The following is a 20,225-nucleotide window of genomic DNA, read 5'->3' on the forward strand; positions in this document are numbered from 1 at the left end:
TCTCTGCCCAACTCTCCAATCTATCTATATTTTTCTGTATTCTCTGGCAGTCCGCCTCGCTATCTGCAACTCCACCAATCTTAGTATCATCTGCAAATTTGCTCATCAGACCACTTATACCTTCGTCCTTAACCCTGTTAGCCAAAGATATTTTAGCCCTCTTTATTGCGCGTTTGAGATTTGTCCTACTTTCCCGATATTCCTCCAAAGCTTCATCAGTTTTGAGTCGCCTTGATCTTATGTATGCTTCCTTTTTCATTTTAGCTAGCCTCACAATTCCACCCGTCATCCATGGTTCCCTAATCTTGCCATTTCTATCTATAATTTTCACAGAACATGTCTGTCCTGCACTCTAATCAACCTTTCCTTAAAAGACTCCCACATTTCAAATGTGGATTTACACTTAAACAGCTGCTTCCAATCCACATTCCCAAGCTCCTGCCGATTTTTGTTATAGTTGGCCTTTCCCCAATTTAGCACTCTTCCTTTAGGACCACTCTCGTCTTTGTCCATGAGTATTCTAAAACTTATGGAATTGTGATCGCTATTCCCAAAGTAATCGCCAACTGAAACGTCAACCACCTGGCCGGGATCATTCCCCAATACCAGGTCCAGTATGGCCCCTTCCCGAGTTGGACTATTTACATACTGCTCTAAAAAAACTCTGCAGGATGCTCCATACAAATTCTGCTCCATCTAGGCCTCCAATATCACATGAGTTCCATTCAATGTTGGGGAAGTTAAAATCTCCAATCACAACCACCCTATTGCTCCTACATTGTTCTATAATCTGTCTACATATTTGTTTACATATTTGGAAAGGTACGTTGAAAGGTCTTATCTGTCAGCCGCTCCGCAAGGATCCTCATACCCTTCATACCAACTCAATGTCAACTCATGTCCCTTTTATGCCCATTCAGCTAGGCTGTCTTCATTATGCATGTTTTTTTTGCGTGTCTGTTTAAACTTTAGAGTACCCAATTCCTTTTTGTTTCCCAATTAAGGGGCAATTTAGTGTGGCCAATCCACCTAGCCTGCACATCTTTGGGTTGTAGGGGTGAAGCTCACGTAGACACGGGGAGAATGTGCAAACTCCACACAGACAGTGACCCGGGGCCGGTATTGAACCCGGGTCCTTAGCACCGTGAGGCAACAGTGCTAACCACTGCTCCACCGTGCCACCCCTGCCATTATGCATGTTTGACTGAAAGCCCACACTTATAAAAAGAAGTGAGAAATGAATTGATGATTTGATTTGATTTTTAGAATTGTATTAATGGAATGTGGGCATCACCTGCGAGGCCAGCATTTATTGCCCATCCCTAATTGCCCTTGAGATGGTGGTGATGAGCCTCCTTCTTGAATTGCTGCATTGCAGGTGGCGTAGATACAACCACCCCAGTGTGAGGAAAGGAGTTCCGGGACTTTGATCCAGCAACAGTGAAGGGACAGCAATATAACTACAGCACTGAAGGGGCCATTCATCCCATCGAGTTCCAAGTCAGGATGTTGTGTGGCTTGGAGGTTAGCTTGCAGTTGGTGGTATATCCATGCATTTGTTGCCTTTGTCCTTCCAGGGGGAGAGGTAACTTGTTTGGTAGGTGCTGTCAAAGGCGCCTGGGCGAGTTGCTGCAATGCATCTTGTAGATGGTACACATTGCTGCCACTGTGTGTTGGTGATGAGAGAGTGAATGGATAAATTGGTGGATCTGGTGCTAATTAAGTGCACTGCTTTGTTCTGGATGATATTGAGCTTCTAAGTATTGTTGGAGCTGCACTCATCCAGGTAAATGAAAAGTATTCTATCACACCCCTGACTTGTACCTTGTAGATGGTCAACAAGCTTTTGGCGGGGGGGGGGGGGGGGGGGGGGGGGGGGGTCAAGAGATGTATTACTCACTGCACGATTCTGACTGCTTTTGTAGTTGCAGTATTTATGTGGCCGGTCCAGTTCAGTTTCTGATCAATGGTAACCCCAAGAAGTTGATTGTGGGGGATTCAGTGATGTAATACCATTGAATGTCATGGGGAGCTTGTTGGAATCTCTCTTATTGGAGATAGTCATTGCCTGGCACTTGTGTGGTGTAAATGTTACTTGTCACTTACCAGATCAAGCCTGAAAGTTCCCATCGACTCCAGTTTCACTCGGGTTCCTTTCTACTGCATTCAGTCAAATGCTGCTTTGATGTCAAGGGCAGTCGCTCTCACCTAACCTCTTGAGTTCAGCTCTCTCATCAATGTTTGGCCAAGGCTGTAATGGGGTCAGGTGCTGAGTTCCAGAATGCAAACTAAGCATCAGTGAGCAGGTTATTGCTATGTAACTGCTGCTTCATAGCATTGTCGGTGATCCCTTCCATCACCTTGCTGATGACCAAGAGTAGTCTGATGTGGCAGCAATTGGCCAGGTTGGATTTGTCCTACTTTTCTGCGACAGGACATATTTGGGCAATTTTCCACATTGCTGGATGGATGCCAGTGTTGTAGCTGAGGTGGAAAAGGTTGGCGAAGGGCATGGCTAGTTGTGCCGCACCAGTCACCAGTACCAGTTCCAGGACGTTTTCAGGGATAGCCTTTGCTATCCGGTGCCTCCAGCCATTTCTTGATGTTATGTGGAATGAATCGAATTGGCTGAAGGCATCTGTGCTACAGGCGACCTCTGGGGGAGAACAAGGTAAATCATAGACTCAGCACTTCTGGCTGAAAATGGTTGCAACTGTGTCAGCCTAGTCCTTTGAACTGATGTGCTAGACATCCCCATCATTCTGCTTCTCCAGTTAATCATTTAATTTCCACCACCGTTCACAACTGGATGTGGCAATGAAGTTTAAGGCATTAAGTTAGCATATTGATTGACATCTTTTAAGTTGGTATAATAAAGTTTCTGTGATTTTTTTGTCAATGTCTCAATGTTTATTTGGACAAGATTAATAGAAGTGAAGCGTTTGAAGCCTCTGATATTGATGATTTATTGGTCTGTCGGATTGACACATTTATAGATTTGTAGGCACAGTGCTTTTTTCAAAGAAAATTCCTGAATGGACATTTTCTCTCAACAATTCCTCATGTGTCATTGTTATTATATGGCTAATTGATTCTGTACATAGTGCACACTGGGTGGATGGGCACAGAAGTGGCACAAATTAGTATTAAGTTGGCAGGGAGAGTATGGGACCATGGGGAGTGGCAGGAATGCATGAGTTGACATTGAGCTGGCATGGAGGATATGAAGAGCCATGTGAAGTGGCTGGGGAGTAGGAGTGGTCATTAAGTTGGCATGATGTGTATGAGAGGCCATAGGGAGTGGCTGGGGGGCATGCGGCAGTGTGAGAGGTGATGGCTAGAGGGCATAACTGCTCTTATTGTAACTGGGATGAAGTCTCAGAGAACTGCAGTGCGCCATCTAACTAACCTGCCTCAGTATTTGAGCTGCCTGCCTTTGTGGTGAAAAGTCGTGACACAAAAGTTCATCTGTTCTTGGTTTTCCTTAGGAATTAGTTTTCAAATAGACGTAGAACATAGAACATTACAGCGCAGTATGGGCCCTTCGGCCCTCGATGTTGCGCCGACCTGTGAAACCATCTGAAGCCTATCTGACCTACACTATTCCATTTTCATCCATATGTCTATCCAGTGACCAGTTAAATGCCCTTAAAGTTGGCGAGGCTACTACTGTTGCAGGCAGGGCGTTCCACACCCCTACTACTCTCTGAGTAAAGAAACTGCCTCTGACATCTGTCCTATATCTACCACCCCTCAATTTAAAGCTATGTCCCCTCGTGTTGGTCATCACCATCCGAGGAAAGAGACTCTCACTGTCCACCCTATCTAACCCTCTTATATGTCTCTATTAAGTCACCTCTCAGCCTTCTCCTCTCTAACGAAAACAACCTCAAGTTTATGCTATGAGAGTGAAATGATCTTATTTTGCTTCAATTTTCTGGTGGTGTTCCAGGATTATGGTTGAGTTTCAATAAGGAATAGCCCATTGAAAAATCCTTTTCTGCGTGGGACAGGATAGATTAAAATGACTCCAAGTGAGGGACTGATGCAGTGGCTCAATGGGTCGATCAACTGGTTCAGCAGAGTCAGACTGAAAATTCCCATTTGAACGTTCTCATCATTTGAGTTACTGGAACAAAAACAGAAAATACTGAACAATCTCAGCAGGTCTGACAGCATCTGTGGAGAGAAAAGGGAGCTAACGTTTCGAGCCTGTATGACTCTTTGTCAAAGTTACTGGGCTTTGTTGTGCATGTGGAGAGGCCGTGAGCCAGAAAATGCTTCATTCTGCTGTCGTTTTCAAAAGGGCCCAAAGTTCGATGTATACAATGTCTTATTCTGGAGGGCTTTATCACAGATGATTTAATTTGACCCGCAATATTAACCTGAAAATTGTTGAGCAATTAAGCATAACAAAATAGAAATAGGAACCGACACAGTTGACAGGAAATTACTCTTCCTTTTGGCAAGGAAACAAGGGGAGACACTGATAAAAGTAGAGGTAGACAAACTAAAAGCTCATTCAGGAAAGGTTTGGCACACAAATGCCAATAAGAATGTCTAATAAACAATAAGGTCTTTGCTGCAGAAACAATTGAAGGAGACAGATACTTGAGAAGTAAAGGTATTAAATAAACAGAGGAATTATAACTAACAAGCTACAGGGCTAACAGAATGGCATAGCTGTGACCTACTCTTATTCCTGTCAAGAGGGAAAACTATGGAGTAATACAGTATCAAATGGCTTGGAAAAATGATATCACACAACCCCTTCTGTGTCTAACCCTAGCTGCACAACAATGGTCCATCAACAATTAGTGAGGCCGTGCTTGAAGTGGACTGGCCTGCAGATCTCCATGGCAACAGTCTACTGTTCAAATCTAAGATTATCCCATTGGGGAGAATCAACTGCACAGTGAACTCTTCTGATGCTCAGAACTGGGTAAGACTTTACATTTTCAAAATTCGTATTTTTCCCATGTGAGGGAATGACAACAGGAAGCTGGATATTGTTGGTATATTGTCCTGCATTAAAATTCTACTTCAAGAATTTGTTAAATTTGTAAATAACAATTTATGCTGCTGTGTATCTTGATTTCTTCTGAGGATGTGGGCGGGATTCTCCGAACCCCCCCCCCCCCCCCCCCCCCCCGGCCGGGTTGGAGAATCGCCGGGGGGTGGCGTGAATCCCGCCCCTACCGGCTGCCGAATTCTCCGGCGCTGGGGTTTTCGCGGGGACGGGAATCGTGGCGTGCCAGTCGGCGGCTACTGGCAGTGGCCCCCCCCCCCGGCGATTCTCCGGCCCGCAATGGGCTGAGTGGCCGCCCGTTTTCGGCGGGTCCCGCCGGCGTAAATCACAACAGGTACTTACCGGCGAGGCCTGGCTCCACGGGCGGCCTACAGAGTCCTCGGGGGGATTGGGGGGGGGGGGGGGGTCTGGCCCCAGGGGGTGCCCCCACGGTGGCCTGGCCCGTGATCGGAGCCCACCGATCCATCGGCAGGCCTGTGCCGTGGGGGCACTCTTTCCCTCCGCACCGGTCGCTGTCAACCTCCGCCATGGCCGGTGCGGAGAAGAACCCACCTGCGTATGCGCTGGGGTGATGCCAGCACACGCTGGTGCTCCCCGCGCATGCACCAACTCGCACCGACTGGTGGAGGCCCTTCAGCACCGGTTGGTGTGGCGCCAAACAGTCCGCCGCCGGCCTAGCCCCTGAAGGTGCGGAGGATTCCGCACTTTTGCGGCGGCCCGACGCCGGAGTGGTTCACGCCACTCCTCGGCGCCGGAGTGGCCCACCCTGCCGGTTCACGGAGAATCCCGCCCAATTTTTAAACAGAGATTTTGTATTTAAAGGAAAAACGGCTCTGATGTTTTTACCTAGGCCTCCTTAAAGCAGGTAATCCTGCCATGGTGGTTAGAACAAGCGTGCTCTGGAGTCATGGTATTAAAAGAGGCCTTTCATTGTTGCTATGAACACTGTACGCATCATGACAAAGTTACATTTACCTGTTTGCCCCTTACGCTTATCAATTGAAGAAGACAGCAATAGACATGAAGAATGGGTACTTGGGTGATAATCTTTATTATTGTCACAAGTAGGCTTACATTAACACTGCAATGAAGTTACTGTGAAAATTCCCCAGTCGCAACACTTTAGCGCCTGTTCGGGTACACTGAGGGAGAATTCACCAAACAAGCACGTCTTTTAGGACATGTGGGAGGAAACCAGAGCACCCGGAGGAAACCCACGCAGACACAGGGAGAACATGCAGACATCGCACAGACAGTGACCCAAGCCAGGAATCAGGCCTGGGTCCCAGGCGACGTGAAGCAACAGTGCTAACCACTGTGCAATCGTGCTGCCCCTGGATAGGGTCCTGTGTGCTGTACACAGGTTCAATGTGATACGCAGTTCCATCCTCATCTGTCAGAAAGACGCTCAATAGTTCAGAGCTCTCACCATGATTTATTTCTTTTCTGCCTCTCTAACCTCAGTCCTCTGATTGTAGTATCTCCACTGCCTACCACAGCAGCCACGGGTTGACTCAGCAGTCAGCAGTGATTGAAACAGAATGTTATTCTAGTTCATAAGACTCAGCTCCACAGTGTGATCACTGACTGAGCCATCACGATGAGGATTCTGAAATAAATACAGAAAACGCTGAATAAATTCCTGGCAACATCTGTGAAGAGGGAAACAGGGGCGATTTTCTGAGCTCCCACAGATTATTTCTTGGGCTAGGAGGTAATAATAATAATAATCGCTTATTGTCACGTCGGCTTCAGTGAAGTTACTGTGAAAAGCCCACACAAGAACAGACTCAAAAACAGCTTCTTCCCCACTGTTACCAGACTGCTAAATGACCCTCTTCTGCACTGACCTCATTAACACTACACCCTGTATGCTTCATTCGATGCCGGTGCTTATGTAGTTACATTGTATACCTTGTGTTGCCCTATTATGTATTTTCTTTTATTCCCTTTTCTTCCCATGTACTTAATGATCTGTTGAGCTGCTCGCAGAAAAATACTTTTCACTGTACCTCGGTACACGTGACAATAAACAATCCAATCCAATCCAATCCATATGTGGCCTGCCATTGGTCAGTGGCGGGATCTTCCCATCCCTCCATGGTCAATGGAATTTCTCATTAAATCCACCCCACGCTGTTGAAAAACCCATGGCAAGAGTGTACCATTGGCAGGACCAGAGGAATCCTCTGGCATGATCAGCCAGGAGGTGTCACTCATCAGTTCAAGTCCGTATGACTCTTCTTCAGAGTCTGTTTCTGTTTCTCTCTCCACAGATGCTGCCAGACCAGCTGAGTTTATGCAGCATTTTCTGTTTTTATTTTAGATTTCCAGCATCCACAGTATTTTGCTTTTCCTTTTGAATCACCGGATCGCACAATGCAGAAGAGGCCGTTTGGCCCATCGAGTCTGCACCGACACATGGAAAACATCTGACCTGCCTACCTAATCCCATTTGCCATTATTTGGCCCATTGCCTTGAATGTTATGACATGCCAAGTAGTCATCCAGGTACTTTTTAAAGGATATGAGGCAACCCACCTCTACCACCCTCCCAGGCAGTGCATTTCAGACCTCTGGGTAAAAAAGATTTCCCTCACATCCCCCCTAAACATCTTACCGCTCATCTTGAACTTCTGTCTCCTCGTGACTGACCCTCTAAGGGGACTGCTGCTCCCTATCCACCCTGCCCATGCCCCTCATAATTTTGTGCACCTCCATCAGGTCGTCTCTCAGTCTTCTCTGCTCCTACGAAAACATCCCAAGTCCATCCAACCTCTCTTCATAACTTAAATGTTCCATCCAAAGCAACATCCTGGACAATCACCTTTGCACCCCCTCCAGTGCATTCACGTCCTCACTTTAATATGGCGACCAGAACTACACACAGTACTCCAGATGTGGCCTTACCAAAGTTCTATACAACTCTGACATGACCTCTCTGCTTTTGTAATCTAATACTCGAATGATAAAGTGTCCCATATGCCTTTATCACCTGTCTTGTTATGCTCTATGTAGCATAGGCGGCTTCCTTGTGGTGCACTCAACAAAGGAAGGATCCGACGTGGAGATAACTTCAACACGTTTATTAAACTATATACACTTCTATAACTTGGGTTCGACACTACTGTTAATCCTACTATAGCTACTCAGACTGACTAACCAGACTGCTACAATCCACGTGGTGGGAATGATAGCGAATCAACCCTGTCTCTGTACTCACTGACTGTCTCCACTGGAAAGAGGAAGATCATGTGTGTGGTGTCCTTTATATATGAGTAGGTGTAATGCCCTCCTGTGGCTGTGTCACCTCTGTGTGTATCGTGAGTGCCCATTGGTCGTGTCCTATCTAACTGATGTATTGGTTGAGTGTGTGTGTGATGTCTCTGGTGCTCCCTCTAGTGTCTAGCTAGTCTACATGTATTTACATTAACCCCTTGTGTATTTATAGTGATGCACATCACCACATCACCATCTTATTAACCTGCCCTACTGCCTTCAGTGATGTATGAACAAATACTCCAATGTCCCTCTCAGAACTTCCTAATGTCATTCCTTTCATTGAATACTTCCTTGTCAAATTACTCCTTCCGAAGTGTATCACCTCAAACTTTACAGGGTTAAATTCCATCTGCCACTTAACTGCCCATTTGACCATCCCGTCTATATCTTCCTGTAACCCATTCGACCTCACTGTTAACCATCCGGCCAATCTTTGTCTCATCCGCAAACTTACTGATCTTCCCCCCACCCCCAAATAGTCATCTATGTCATTTATATAAATGATGAATAATAGAGGACCCAGCACAGATCCCCGTGGTGTCCCACTGGATATTGGCTTCCAGTCACTAAAGCAGCTTTCTGTCATCACCCTCTGTCTCAAACAACTAAGCCAATTTTGAATCCACTGTATCAAATTGCCCTGTATCCCATGTGCATTTGCCTTCTTTCTAAGTCTCCCCTGTGAGACCTTGTCAAAGGCTTTGCTGAAATCCATACAAACTACATCAGCTGCACTACCCTCATCATCACACTTGGTCGCCTCTTCAAAAAATTCACTCAGATTTGTGAGGCATTACCTCCCATTGACAAAGCCATGCTGACTATCCCTTGCCTCTCCTCGTGGAGATAAATTCTCTCCTTCAACATTTTCTTCAATAGTTTCCGTACTGCTGACATGAGACTCACTGATCTGCAGTTCCCCGGCTTATATCTACAACCCTTTTTAAATAGTGGAACCACATTAGCTGTCCTCCAGTTCTCTGGCACCACCCCTCGTAGCCAAAGAGGAATTAAAAATTTGGGTCAGAGCTCCTGAAATGTCCCCCCCCCCCCCCCCCCCCCCCCCCCCCCACACACACACACACACACACACACAAAACAGCGTGGAACACAATTAATTCAGACCTGGAGATTTGTCCACTTTTAAGCCTGCCAACATTTCCAATACCTTGTCACACCCCACGCCAATTTGCTGAAGAGCCTCAGAGTCATAGGGCAGCACGGTGGCACAGTGGGTAGCACTGCTGCCTCATGGCGCTGAGGACCCAGGTTCGATCCCAGCTCTGAGTCACTGACTGTGTGGAGTTTACACATTCTCCCCGTGTTTGCGTGGGTTTCCCCCCCACGACCCAAAGTTGTGCAGGGTAGGTGGACTGGCCATGCTAAATTGCCCCTTATTTGGAAAAAATGAATTGGGTACTCTAAATTTATTTTTAAAAAGAACCTCACAGTCTCTCTCCCTGAGTTCCATATCTACATCCTCACTTTCGTGGGTGAAGACGGGTGAGCATTCTTTCGGTTCAGCCCGAACAAAAGATTTTCAAAACTATTTTTGCATGAAGGCGATATCCTTGAAAGAGTTTGTCAAAGTTATATGAGCTACTTTTACTTAAAATTTGAGAATCATGAATAATTATACAGTTCTTTCATCTGCAGGTAGAACCGTTGAGTACAATGAGCCCTCTGTCTAAAAGCACTGAGAGCTCCCGTCATAATAGAAACAAAAGAGACATCAGCAAACCTGAAAATTCACTGGAGGAGACCATCTTTAATATGGTGAGAATGTTTATCAAAATGTCACTCCAAAATAACTCTATGGGCTTTGCAGCTTGCTGTCCGAACTCTACTACATATAAACACTCCAGATAAAGTCACTCTGCGGAACTGTCTCAACTTCTCTATGATTTAATACATTGACACATCGAATTTGCAGAGTCTGTTGCCTTTGCGTTGGGCCGACTAAACCTGTCCAGGAGTAAGTCTTCACCAATGTGACCTTCAATGGTATTGATGTATTTGTCGCAAGCCCCTACATGCTGTTCACATACTTGATATTTATGTGCTGCCACAAATGTCTATTGGCCCAGTAGCACCATAGTGTATTGAATAATCATATTGAACAGGATTTTCTGTCCCCCACCCCATGGCATGGAGGCTGCCTGTCACTGACCTGTTCCGCTATTGTCCGGTCCCATCACTGTCAACTGGGTTGGTCTTGTTCACACCCTCTACTATCGAGGAACCGGCGGCAGGAGATCACTGTTGGTGGGACCAAAAGATCCCGTTGGCAGGAATGGCCGGAAAATCCCACCCATTGTTTCCCGATCCTGTGGTTACACATTCAGAGCTCAAGACAAGCTAACAATTCCCTTCATTAGTTCTGGTTTAAGTTCGGAGTGTCAGTCTGATAGTTTTTGAACTACTGGCCCAACATCCCAATATGGAGCACTTTTTATAGCTTTATCAGCACTAATGTCATTACAATCAGCTTTGAAGCAGCATCATTTTTCGGTCTACATGGCAGACTATAGCAAATTTCCATCGCTCAGTACCAGCCTCAGATTGTTGTTTCTCTTTTGGCACCCAGTGACACAATAGCAGGCTTTCATGTGTTTCCATAGTGAGGTTATCCTTGGAATAGATCACTAGCCTGTCATCGGAGGCTTGTAGCTTGATGGGCACCACTCTACATCAAGCATGGCTGACCAGGAGTCTCTCCCACTCTTACCGTCTGCTATTCTCATATGTTGGAAGATTTTACAGCTTGACACTCAACCTGTTGACTGTGTTATGACCGCACTTTCCTTGGCCATCAAGTCCTGGGAATTAAAAACATATCTTGGTAATCACGACCATCAAACCATTGGATGTGCGTCAAAAACTCATTTAGTTCACCAATGCCCTTACCTCGTCTACCCTACACATGAGTCCAGACCCAGACAATGTGGTTGACCCTGAACTGCCCTCGGAAAGCTATGAGTTGTATAAAACCTCTACAAAATTGGACCACAGCAGGCCAAGAAGGTGGGTTACTATCATCTTCTCATGGGCAATTATAGGTCAGTAACAAACACTGGCCTTGCCACTGATGCTCACGTCCCATGAAATAATAAAACAAGTGTATAACAAAAGCTTTGAGGCTCGGTCTGTCACTCGTAACTTCGCCAAGCTTACTGCATGAACCCTCTAGACCAGTGCATCTCAAACTATCTGATGTGGCGGACCGGCAGTTTTCTTTTTCAATGTGCCAGGGACCGCTGAGCGAAACAAGCCAATCCAGGATTACTGTCTCTTTCTTTTCTGGAAACACTCCAAGTACCGGCAGACGATGGCTCGCGTACCGGCACCGGTACGTGTACCACACTTTGAGGAGCACTGCTCTAGACCATCTGAATTCACCCCCAGTTTTTACCAGGGTTATAATGACATAGACTCCAGGCTTAATCATGGAATCATAGAATCATAGAATTTACAGTGCTGAAGGAGGTCATTTCACCCATCAAGTCTGCACCGGCCCTTGGAAAGAGCACCCTACCCAAGCCCACACCTCCACCCTATCCCTGTGACCCGGTAATCCCATTTAACCTTTTTGGACACTAAGGGCAATTTGGCATGGCCAATCCACCTGACCCGCACATCTTTGAACTGTGGGAGTTAACCGGAGCACCCGGAGGAAACCCACGCACACACAAGGACAACGTGCAGACTCCGCACAGACAGTGACCCAAGCCAGGAATCAAACCTGGGAACCTGGAGCTGCGAAGCAACTGTGCTCACCACTGTGCTACCATGCTGCCCAATGTTAGCATGTTACCACTAATGGATTCTGTGAGCCTCTGTTGACATTAGCTGCTTGCTAGGATAGATGCAAGGCTATTTGGCAACAATGATGGTTTTCACTGATGAACAATCTAGTTCCTGGTGACACGGCGGCACAGTGGTTAGCACCGTTGCCTCACAGCAGCAGGGACCTGAGTTCAATTCCGGCCTTGTCTGTGTGAAGTTTGCATGTTTCCCATGTGACTGCGTGGGTTTCCTCCGGGTGCTCCGGTTTCCTCCCACAGTCCAAGGATGTGCAGGTTAGGTAGATCGGCCATGCTAAATTATCCCTTAGTGTCCAAAGATATGCAGGTTAGTGTACGGGAATAAGGGCAGGGTGAGCGGGGGAGTGCTCTTTCGGAGGGTAAGTGAGACTCGATGGGCTGAATGGCCTCCTTCTGCACCATAGGTATTCTATGATTCTATGACTGCTATCTGTTTTTTCCTTGCAAATATTACAGGTCCTGGAAAACCAAAGGTACTTCCTTATTCTTGACTAATGAGACACAGTTGCCGCAAACCTTTCATCTGGACTGAGCCCAGACTGGAAAAACATTTCTAACATGCCATTTTATTTTGAGGGGGAAGATTGTGGAAATGTTTTGTGACAGATATTGCATGATTCCCACTAATTTCCCATTTCCTACACATGTTGATTGAAAGCTTCATTTAATTTTGATTCGACTTGAGTTCATTAGGTTCACACCGGACCAGATTTTGCCACTTGGCTTCATAGTCATTCCAGTTCATTTAGAAATGTCTCTTTCGGAGAGGCTTTATTGCACTTTTAAGGCTGACTGTCTTCCCACTAGAATTGCACCACTGTGACCTGTGTGAAAATTATCTGTCGTGTGGGTCTTCTGGAGAAGGAGAAGGGAGTCGCGGTTAACATACAGTCTCAGCTCAGGATGGAAATCTTCGTGAAGGTAAATCACAGGTTTTGCTTTTATGGACGGAATTCTGTCACCGTGCAGTCATCCGCCTTACTTACTTTGCATGTGGTGTCAGCTGGTGCAAATTTACAGAAATAATGCTGACCTTAAGTTGCAGAGGGACATTGGTAAATGCACAGCCTTGTGTGGAACTCAATTGTGCTTGATTCCAGGTTCAGTTCTATTTATGTAAATAAAATGTCAATGTCACCACTGTCCCAGAGGACCGTAGGCTGCTCCCCACTTTGAGAGAGAGAGCGGTCTGATGGTGATTCGACCTGAGGGTCAAATCCTCAGGCGAGGGTAAAGGTTGAGAAAGCAGGGCCTTCATGTATAACCTCAGCCAGTACGGGGATTGACCTGGGCTGTTGGTGTCGCCTCCGCCTCACAAACCAGCTGTTCAGCCAAACGAGCCAGTCTCAGCTGGGATGGCAGTGATAATTGGTCAGCCCATCCCTGACCTGGAGAAGGGACAAATCCTCCAGAATTTCTATTCCTAATTGTTGTCTAAGGATCAGTGCTGGAAAATGAACATGTGGAATTTAGGCGACAATAGGACCATGCTAGGCCATGATGCTCCTCACACTTCACAAGTTAAATATTCGGTTGTCCTTCACTGCTTTAGTTCGCAGGTGAAGAATGGCCATTTGGCTGATATACTGGAGGACAGCAGGAATGAATGGAACCACATCTCAGCATAATTCATCATTTTCAGGAAGGTGAGGGGCTGGGGAGAGAGGACATTAACCCTTGACATCTTGGACCAAAGTTTATTGTTTTTTTATCTGATGGGCTTTAGCAGTTAAGGTGCAGCAAGCTCCAGCCCAGTGTCAATGCAGTTTCTAATGATCATGGGCAGAGGTTTTGTTTTGGAACGCGAGAGCTGATGTGATTTTAGAACGACTGACCAATCAGTGGCCAAGGTGCCTGCCTGCCATCCAATTAAGGACTCTGAGGCTGGTGGGCCTCTCAAGTGAAGGGCAGAACTCCTGCCTGCAGCTCTTTTACATTCATTTGAGCATGAAATGGCTGCAGAGTGCTTGGAATTGACAGGGAAGAGTTTCCCCGCCGACCCTTCAGATGGAGGGACAGGAGGCAGCCACCTGAAAAATTCAGGCCGATGTGTCTTGTGTTGGATGGCGCCTACTCCATCAGTGACAAGAAACATCTACAACAAGAACTTTGCCACTTTAAGTCAACTCAATGGATTCAATGGGTTCCCTTCATGCAAGATTACACTTGCCCACACGTAACTCGCCCCAGCCCTTACAGAGCAGCATGCCCAAGATATAAACTAGACAAAAGTTGCAAACACTCAGCAGGTCAGACAGCATCTATGCACTGAGGAACAGTGGGATTTTATGGCCTTTTCCACTGGCGGGATCTCCTATTCTCACTGAAGTCGACCATCTGTAGCGGGTTCCCCGCTGTTGGAGTTAATAAGTAATGTAAAAACCCACAGGCTTTGGTGGGACTAGATCGTACTGGTGGCCAATTTCTCTCCACAGGAAAACCTGTCATTGTGAGGGATGGGGTGCTGTGAAATCCCATTCACAGTTTCACAGCCTATCGCAGACATCCCCTTTTGCTTCCCAATCCACTTTCGCCCCCCCCCCCCCCCCCCCCCCCCCCCCCGGCCCCTCCCGCAGTTCCGTAGTTGCTGTCAGATCTCTCACTTCGAGTTCCAATGAAAGGTGACCAATCTGGAATGTTATCTCTTTCTCTCTCTGAAGATGCTGCCTGACCCGCTGAGCATTGACCTTTGTTTCTATCTCAGATTTTCAATCACCATAATGCTTGGTTTTTGTTGCATGAATCCTCAAGATTCAGTTTACCCTGCTTTTTGTACCAGGTCCTATCAAGAGTAGCACTTGGATTGGCGGAGGGCGGAAAATTCCACTACCCACCCCTTGACCCAACTCAAATGCTGTCCTACCCTCCTGTGCTCAAAAACGAATGTCCACTTAGGTGAGGTACCAGAGAGTTGCCACTAGCTATGGAGTCATATCCCAACAAGAGACATTACTGCAGGAAAGGGGTGGAGGAAATTAGAAAGATACAAATGAAAACAGAAGCAAACGCTACTCTTGTGTTTTACAGAACCATAATCAGCAGTTTATGTTCCAGTCCAAAGGATCGTTTGTCGTGCAGGAAATGCCATACAAAGCAAAACCTGTGGAATACCCCAGGGACACCAAGATGGTAAGTAACACAGGCAGGAGGTGTGACGGAACAGGAGGTTTAATTCATTCTTGGGATATGAATGTCATGCATCACTAATTTCCCTTGAGACGGGGGTAATGAGAAGCGTTCTTGGACCCTGCAGTCCATTTGATCCATCTCCATGGTCCATGTACAATGTCCTTAAGTTAAGAAATGGGGATATATTTCCATGTCAGGATGGTGTGTGACCTGGAGGGAAATTTGCAGCTGACCCGATGCATCTGCTGCCCTTGTTCTTTGAGATGTTAGAGGTCGTAGGGTTGGGAGGTCCTGTTGCAGAAGTCTTGGCCAATTCCAGCTATGTATCTTGTAGTTAGTACGCGCTGCTGCCACTGTTCACCTGTGTTGGAATGAACGAATGTCTAAGGTGGTGGTAAAGTGCTAATCAAGCAGGCTGCTTTGTCTGGGATGGTGTTGAGCTTCTTGAGTGTTGTTAGAGCTGCACTCATCCAGGCAAGTGGAGAGCATTCCATCACACTCCTGATTTGTACCTTGTAGATGATAGACAGGCTGTGGGGAGTCAGGAGGTGAGTACCTCATTGCAGAATCCCCAGCCTCTGACCTGCTGTTGTAGCTGTAGTATTTAATTTGGTTGACCCAGTTAAGTTTCTGGTCAATGATGATCCCCCAGGATGATAGCAGAGATTCAGCAATGGTAATGCCATTGAATGTCAAAGGGACATGATTAGATTTACTCCTATTGGAGATGGTCATTGCCTGGTACTTGTGTGGCGCGAATGTTACTTGCCACTTGTCAGCGCAAACCTGAATGTTGCCCACGTCTTGCTACATGTGGGCATGAACTGCTTCATATCTGGAGAGTTGTGAATAGAACCGAACACTGAATTAATCAGCGAAAATCTCCATTTGTCAACTTACATTGGATGGAGGTTCATTGTTGAAGCAGCAGAAGATGATTGGGCCGAGGACACATGCTGAGGAATTCTGCAACAATGTCTTGGGTATGAGATGATTTGTTTTCAACAACCACAACCATCATACCAAGTACGATTTTAACCATTGAGAGTTTCCCCAATTCCCATTGGCTTCAATATTCCTAGTTTAATTCTGAAATTACAAAAGCAGATGGTATAGTCTTTTTAAGCTACACCAAGTGGTCTGTCAATCAAAGCAGTCCAGGAGCATGGGGAGGCTTTTCCCCAGATGACAGCAGCTAAAGGTTTTGTTTTTAATTTTAAAAGGGCAAATTAATTACTTTATATTATTACACCGGAGATCCCAATCACTGCTATAAAAACATATCTAACTTAAATACAGCATCAAACTATTGCATTTTTTTTTAATAAATATTCTCATTCTCCTCCTTTTTCACATTTTCACCCAAATTTACACCCACCAACAATAAACAATAATCAGCAACAAATATGTCAATCCCCATAACAATAACAAGGATCCCATCCTCCCACCAACCCCCAAACATTATCCCGCATGTTTACATAAATAAATGACAAAAAGGAATCAGAGATTACCAATAGTCACCCTTAATACACACAGCCCCCTCCCCCCTAGCCCTCCCACCCATCCACCCCAACTAATTTTCAATGTTATCCAGTTCTTGAAAGTGCATAATGAATAAGACAAGAGCCCCAACCTCGCACATGAGGTGGAGGCATTCACTACAGAGCACCTCACACCAGACCTCCTCCTCTATAACCTCTCCCAACTCATAGAACATAGAACATAGAACGATACAGCGCAGTACAGGCCCTTCAGCCCTCAATGTTGCACCGACATGGAAAAAAACTAAAGGCCATCTAACCTACACTATGCCCTTATCATCCATATGCTTATCCAATAAACTTTTAAATGCCCTCAATGTTGGCGAGTTCACTACTGTTGCAGGTAGGGCATTCCACGGCCTCACCACTCTTTGCGTAAAAAACCCACCTCTGACCTCTGTCCTATATCTATTACCCTTCAATTTAAGGCTATGTCCCCTCGTGATAGCCACCTCCATCCGCGGGAGAAGGCTCTCGCTGTCCACCCTATCTAACCCTCTGATCATTTTGTATGCCTCTATTAGGTCACCTCTTAACCTTCTTCTCTCTAACGAAAACAACCTCAAGTCCATCAGCCTTTCCTCATAAGATTTTCCCTCCATACCAGGCAACATCCTGGTAAATCTCCTCTGCACCCGTTCCAAAGCTTCTACGTCCTTCCTATAATGGGGCGACCAGAACTGTACGCAATACTCCAAATGCGGCCGTACTAGAGTTTTGTACAACTGCAACATGACCTCATGGCTCCGGAACTCAATCCCTCTACCAATAAAGGCCATCACACCATAGGCCTTCTTCACAACCCTATCAACCTGGGTGGCAACTTTCAGGGATCTATGTACATGGACACCGAGATCCCTCTGCTCATCCACACTACCAAGAATTTTACCATTAGCCAAATATTCCGCATTCCTGTTATTCTTTCCAAAGTGAATCACCTCACACTTCTCCACATTAAACTCCATTTGCCACCTCTCAGCCCAGCTCTGCAGCTTATCTATGTCCCTCTGTAACCTGCAACATCCTTCCGCACTGTCTACAACTCCACCGACTTTAGTGTCGTCTGCAAATTTACTTACCCATCCTTCTGCTCCCTCCTCTAGGTCATTTATAAAAATGACAAACAGCAACGGCCCCAGAACAGATCCTTGTGGTACGCCACTCGTAACTGAACTCCATTCTGAACATTTCCCATCAACCACCACTCTCTGTCTTCTTTCAACTAGCCAATTTCTGATCCACATCTCTAAATCACCCTCAATCCCCAGCCTCCGTATTTTCTGCAATAGCCGACCGTGGGGAACCTTATCAAACGCTTTACTGAAATCCATATACACCACATCAACTGCTTTACCCTCGTCCACCTGTTCAGTCACCTTCTCAAAGAACTCGATAAGGTTTGTGAGGCATGACCTACCCTTCACAAAACCATGCTGACTATCCCTAATCATATTATTCCTATCTAGATGATTATAAATCGTATCTTTTATAATCCTCTCCAAGACTTTACCCACCACAGATGTTAGGCTCACCGGCCTATAGTTACCGGGGTTATCTCTACTCCCCTTCTTGAACAAAGGGACCACATTTGCTATCCTCCAGTCCTCTGGCACTATTCCTGTAGCCAATGATGACCTAAAAATCAAAGCCAAAGGCTCAGCAATCTCTTCCCTGGCTTCCCAGAGAATCCTAGGATAAATCCCATCAGGCCCCGGGGACTTATCTATTTTCACCTTGTCCAGAATTGCCAACACTTCTTCCCTACTCACCTCAATGCCATCTATTCTAATAGCCTGGGTCTCAGCATTCTCCTCCACAATATTATCTTTTTCCTGACTGAATACTGACAAAAAGTATTCATTTAGTATCTCGCTTATCTCCTCAGCCTCCACACACAACTTCCCACCACTGTCCTTGACTGGCCCTACTCTTACCCTAGTCATTCTTTTATTCCTGACATACCTATAGAAAGCTTTTGGGTTTTCCTTGATCCTACCTGCCAAAGACTTCTCATGTCCCCTCCTTGCTCGTCTTAGCTCTCTCTTTAGATCCTTCCTCGCTTCCCTGTAACTATCAAGCGCCCCAACTGAAACTTCACGCCTCATCTTCACATAGGCCTCCTTTTTCCTCTTAACAAGAGATTCCACTTCTTTGGTAAACCACGGTTCCCTTGCTCTACCCTTTCCTCCCTGTCTGACTGGTACGTACTGATCAAGAACACGCAATAGCTGTCCCTTGAACAAGCTCCACATATCCAGTGTGCCCAACCCTTGCAGCCTACTTCTCCAACCTACACATCCTAAGTCATGTCTAATGGCATCATAATTGCCCTTCCCCCAGCTATAACTCTTGCCCTGCGGGGTATACTTATCCCTTTCCATCACTAATGTAAAGGTCACCGAATTGTGGTCACTGTCTCCAAAGTGTTCACTTACCTCCAGATCTAACACCTGGCCTGGTTCATTACCCAAAACCAAATCCAAAGTGGCCTCACCTCTTGTTGGCCTGTCAACATATTGTGTCAGAAAACCCTCCTGCACACATTGTACAAAGAACGACCCATCCAATGTACTCGAACTATATCTTTTCCAGTCAATATTAGGAAAGTTAAAGTCTCCCATAACAACTACCCTGTTACTTTCGCTCTTTTCCAGAATCATCTTCGCCATCCTTTCCTCTACATCTCTAGAACTATTAGGTGGCCTATAGAAAACTCCCAGCAGGGTGACCTCTCCTTTCCTGTTTCTAACCTCAACCCATACTACCTCGGAAGAAGAGTCCCCATCTTGCACCCTTTCTGCCACCGTAATACTGTCCTTGACTAGCAGCGCCACACCTCCCCCTCTTTTGCCCCCTTCTCTGACTTTACTAAAGCACCTAAACCCCGGAACCTGCAACAACCATTCCTGTCCCTGCTCTATCCATGTCTCTGAAATGGCCACAACATCGAAGTCCCAGGTACCAACCCATGCTGCCAGTTCCCCTACCTTATTTCGTATACTCCTGGCATTGAAATAGACACACTTCAAACCACCTACCTGAACACTGCCGCTTTCCTGCGAAGTCAAATCTGTGCTCCTGACCTCTCTACTCTCAATCTCTCGCACCCCAAAACTACAATCCAGGTTCCCATGCCCCTGCTGAATTAGTTTAAACCCCCCCAAAGAGTACTAACAAATCTCCCCCCCAGGATATTGGTGCCCCTTAGGTTCAGATGTAGACCATCCTGTCTATAGAGGTCCCACCTTCCCCAGAAAGAGCCCCAGTTATCCAGAAATCTGAATCCCTCCCGCCTGCACCATCCCTGTAGCCACGTGTTTAATTGCTCTCTCTCCCTATTCCTCGTCTCACTATCACGTGGCACGGGCAACAACCCAGAGATAACAACTCTGTTTGTTCTCGCTCTGAGCTTCCATCCTA

At 46.2% G+C, this 20,225-nt stretch overlaps 1 protein-coding gene across 1 annotated transcript in view; it reads left to right on the top strand.

The window, feature by feature from the left end:
* LOC119954309 (integrin alpha-8-like) overlaps positions 1-20,225 on the top strand; it is a 194,029-nt gene that overhangs the window by 158,898 nt on the left and 14,906 nt on the right. The window contains exons 25-28 of the mRNA XM_038779427.1: positions 4,790-4,942; positions 9,968-10,087; positions 12,943-13,056; positions 15,163-15,264. Coding sequence (XP_038635355.1) covers positions 4,790-4,942; positions 9,968-10,087; positions 12,943-13,056; positions 15,163-15,264 — 489 coding nt within the window. The remainder of the gene's footprint in view (positions 1-4,789; positions 4,943-9,967; positions 10,088-12,942; positions 13,057-15,162; positions 15,265-20,225) is intronic.

This window comes from Scyliorhinus canicula, chromosome 19 (genome assembly GCF_902713615.1).
Source record: "Scyliorhinus canicula chromosome 19, sScyCan1.1, whole genome shotgun sequence".
Classification (NCBI taxonomy): Eukaryota; Metazoa; Chordata; class Chondrichthyes; order Carcharhiniformes; family Scyliorhinidae; genus Scyliorhinus; species Scyliorhinus canicula.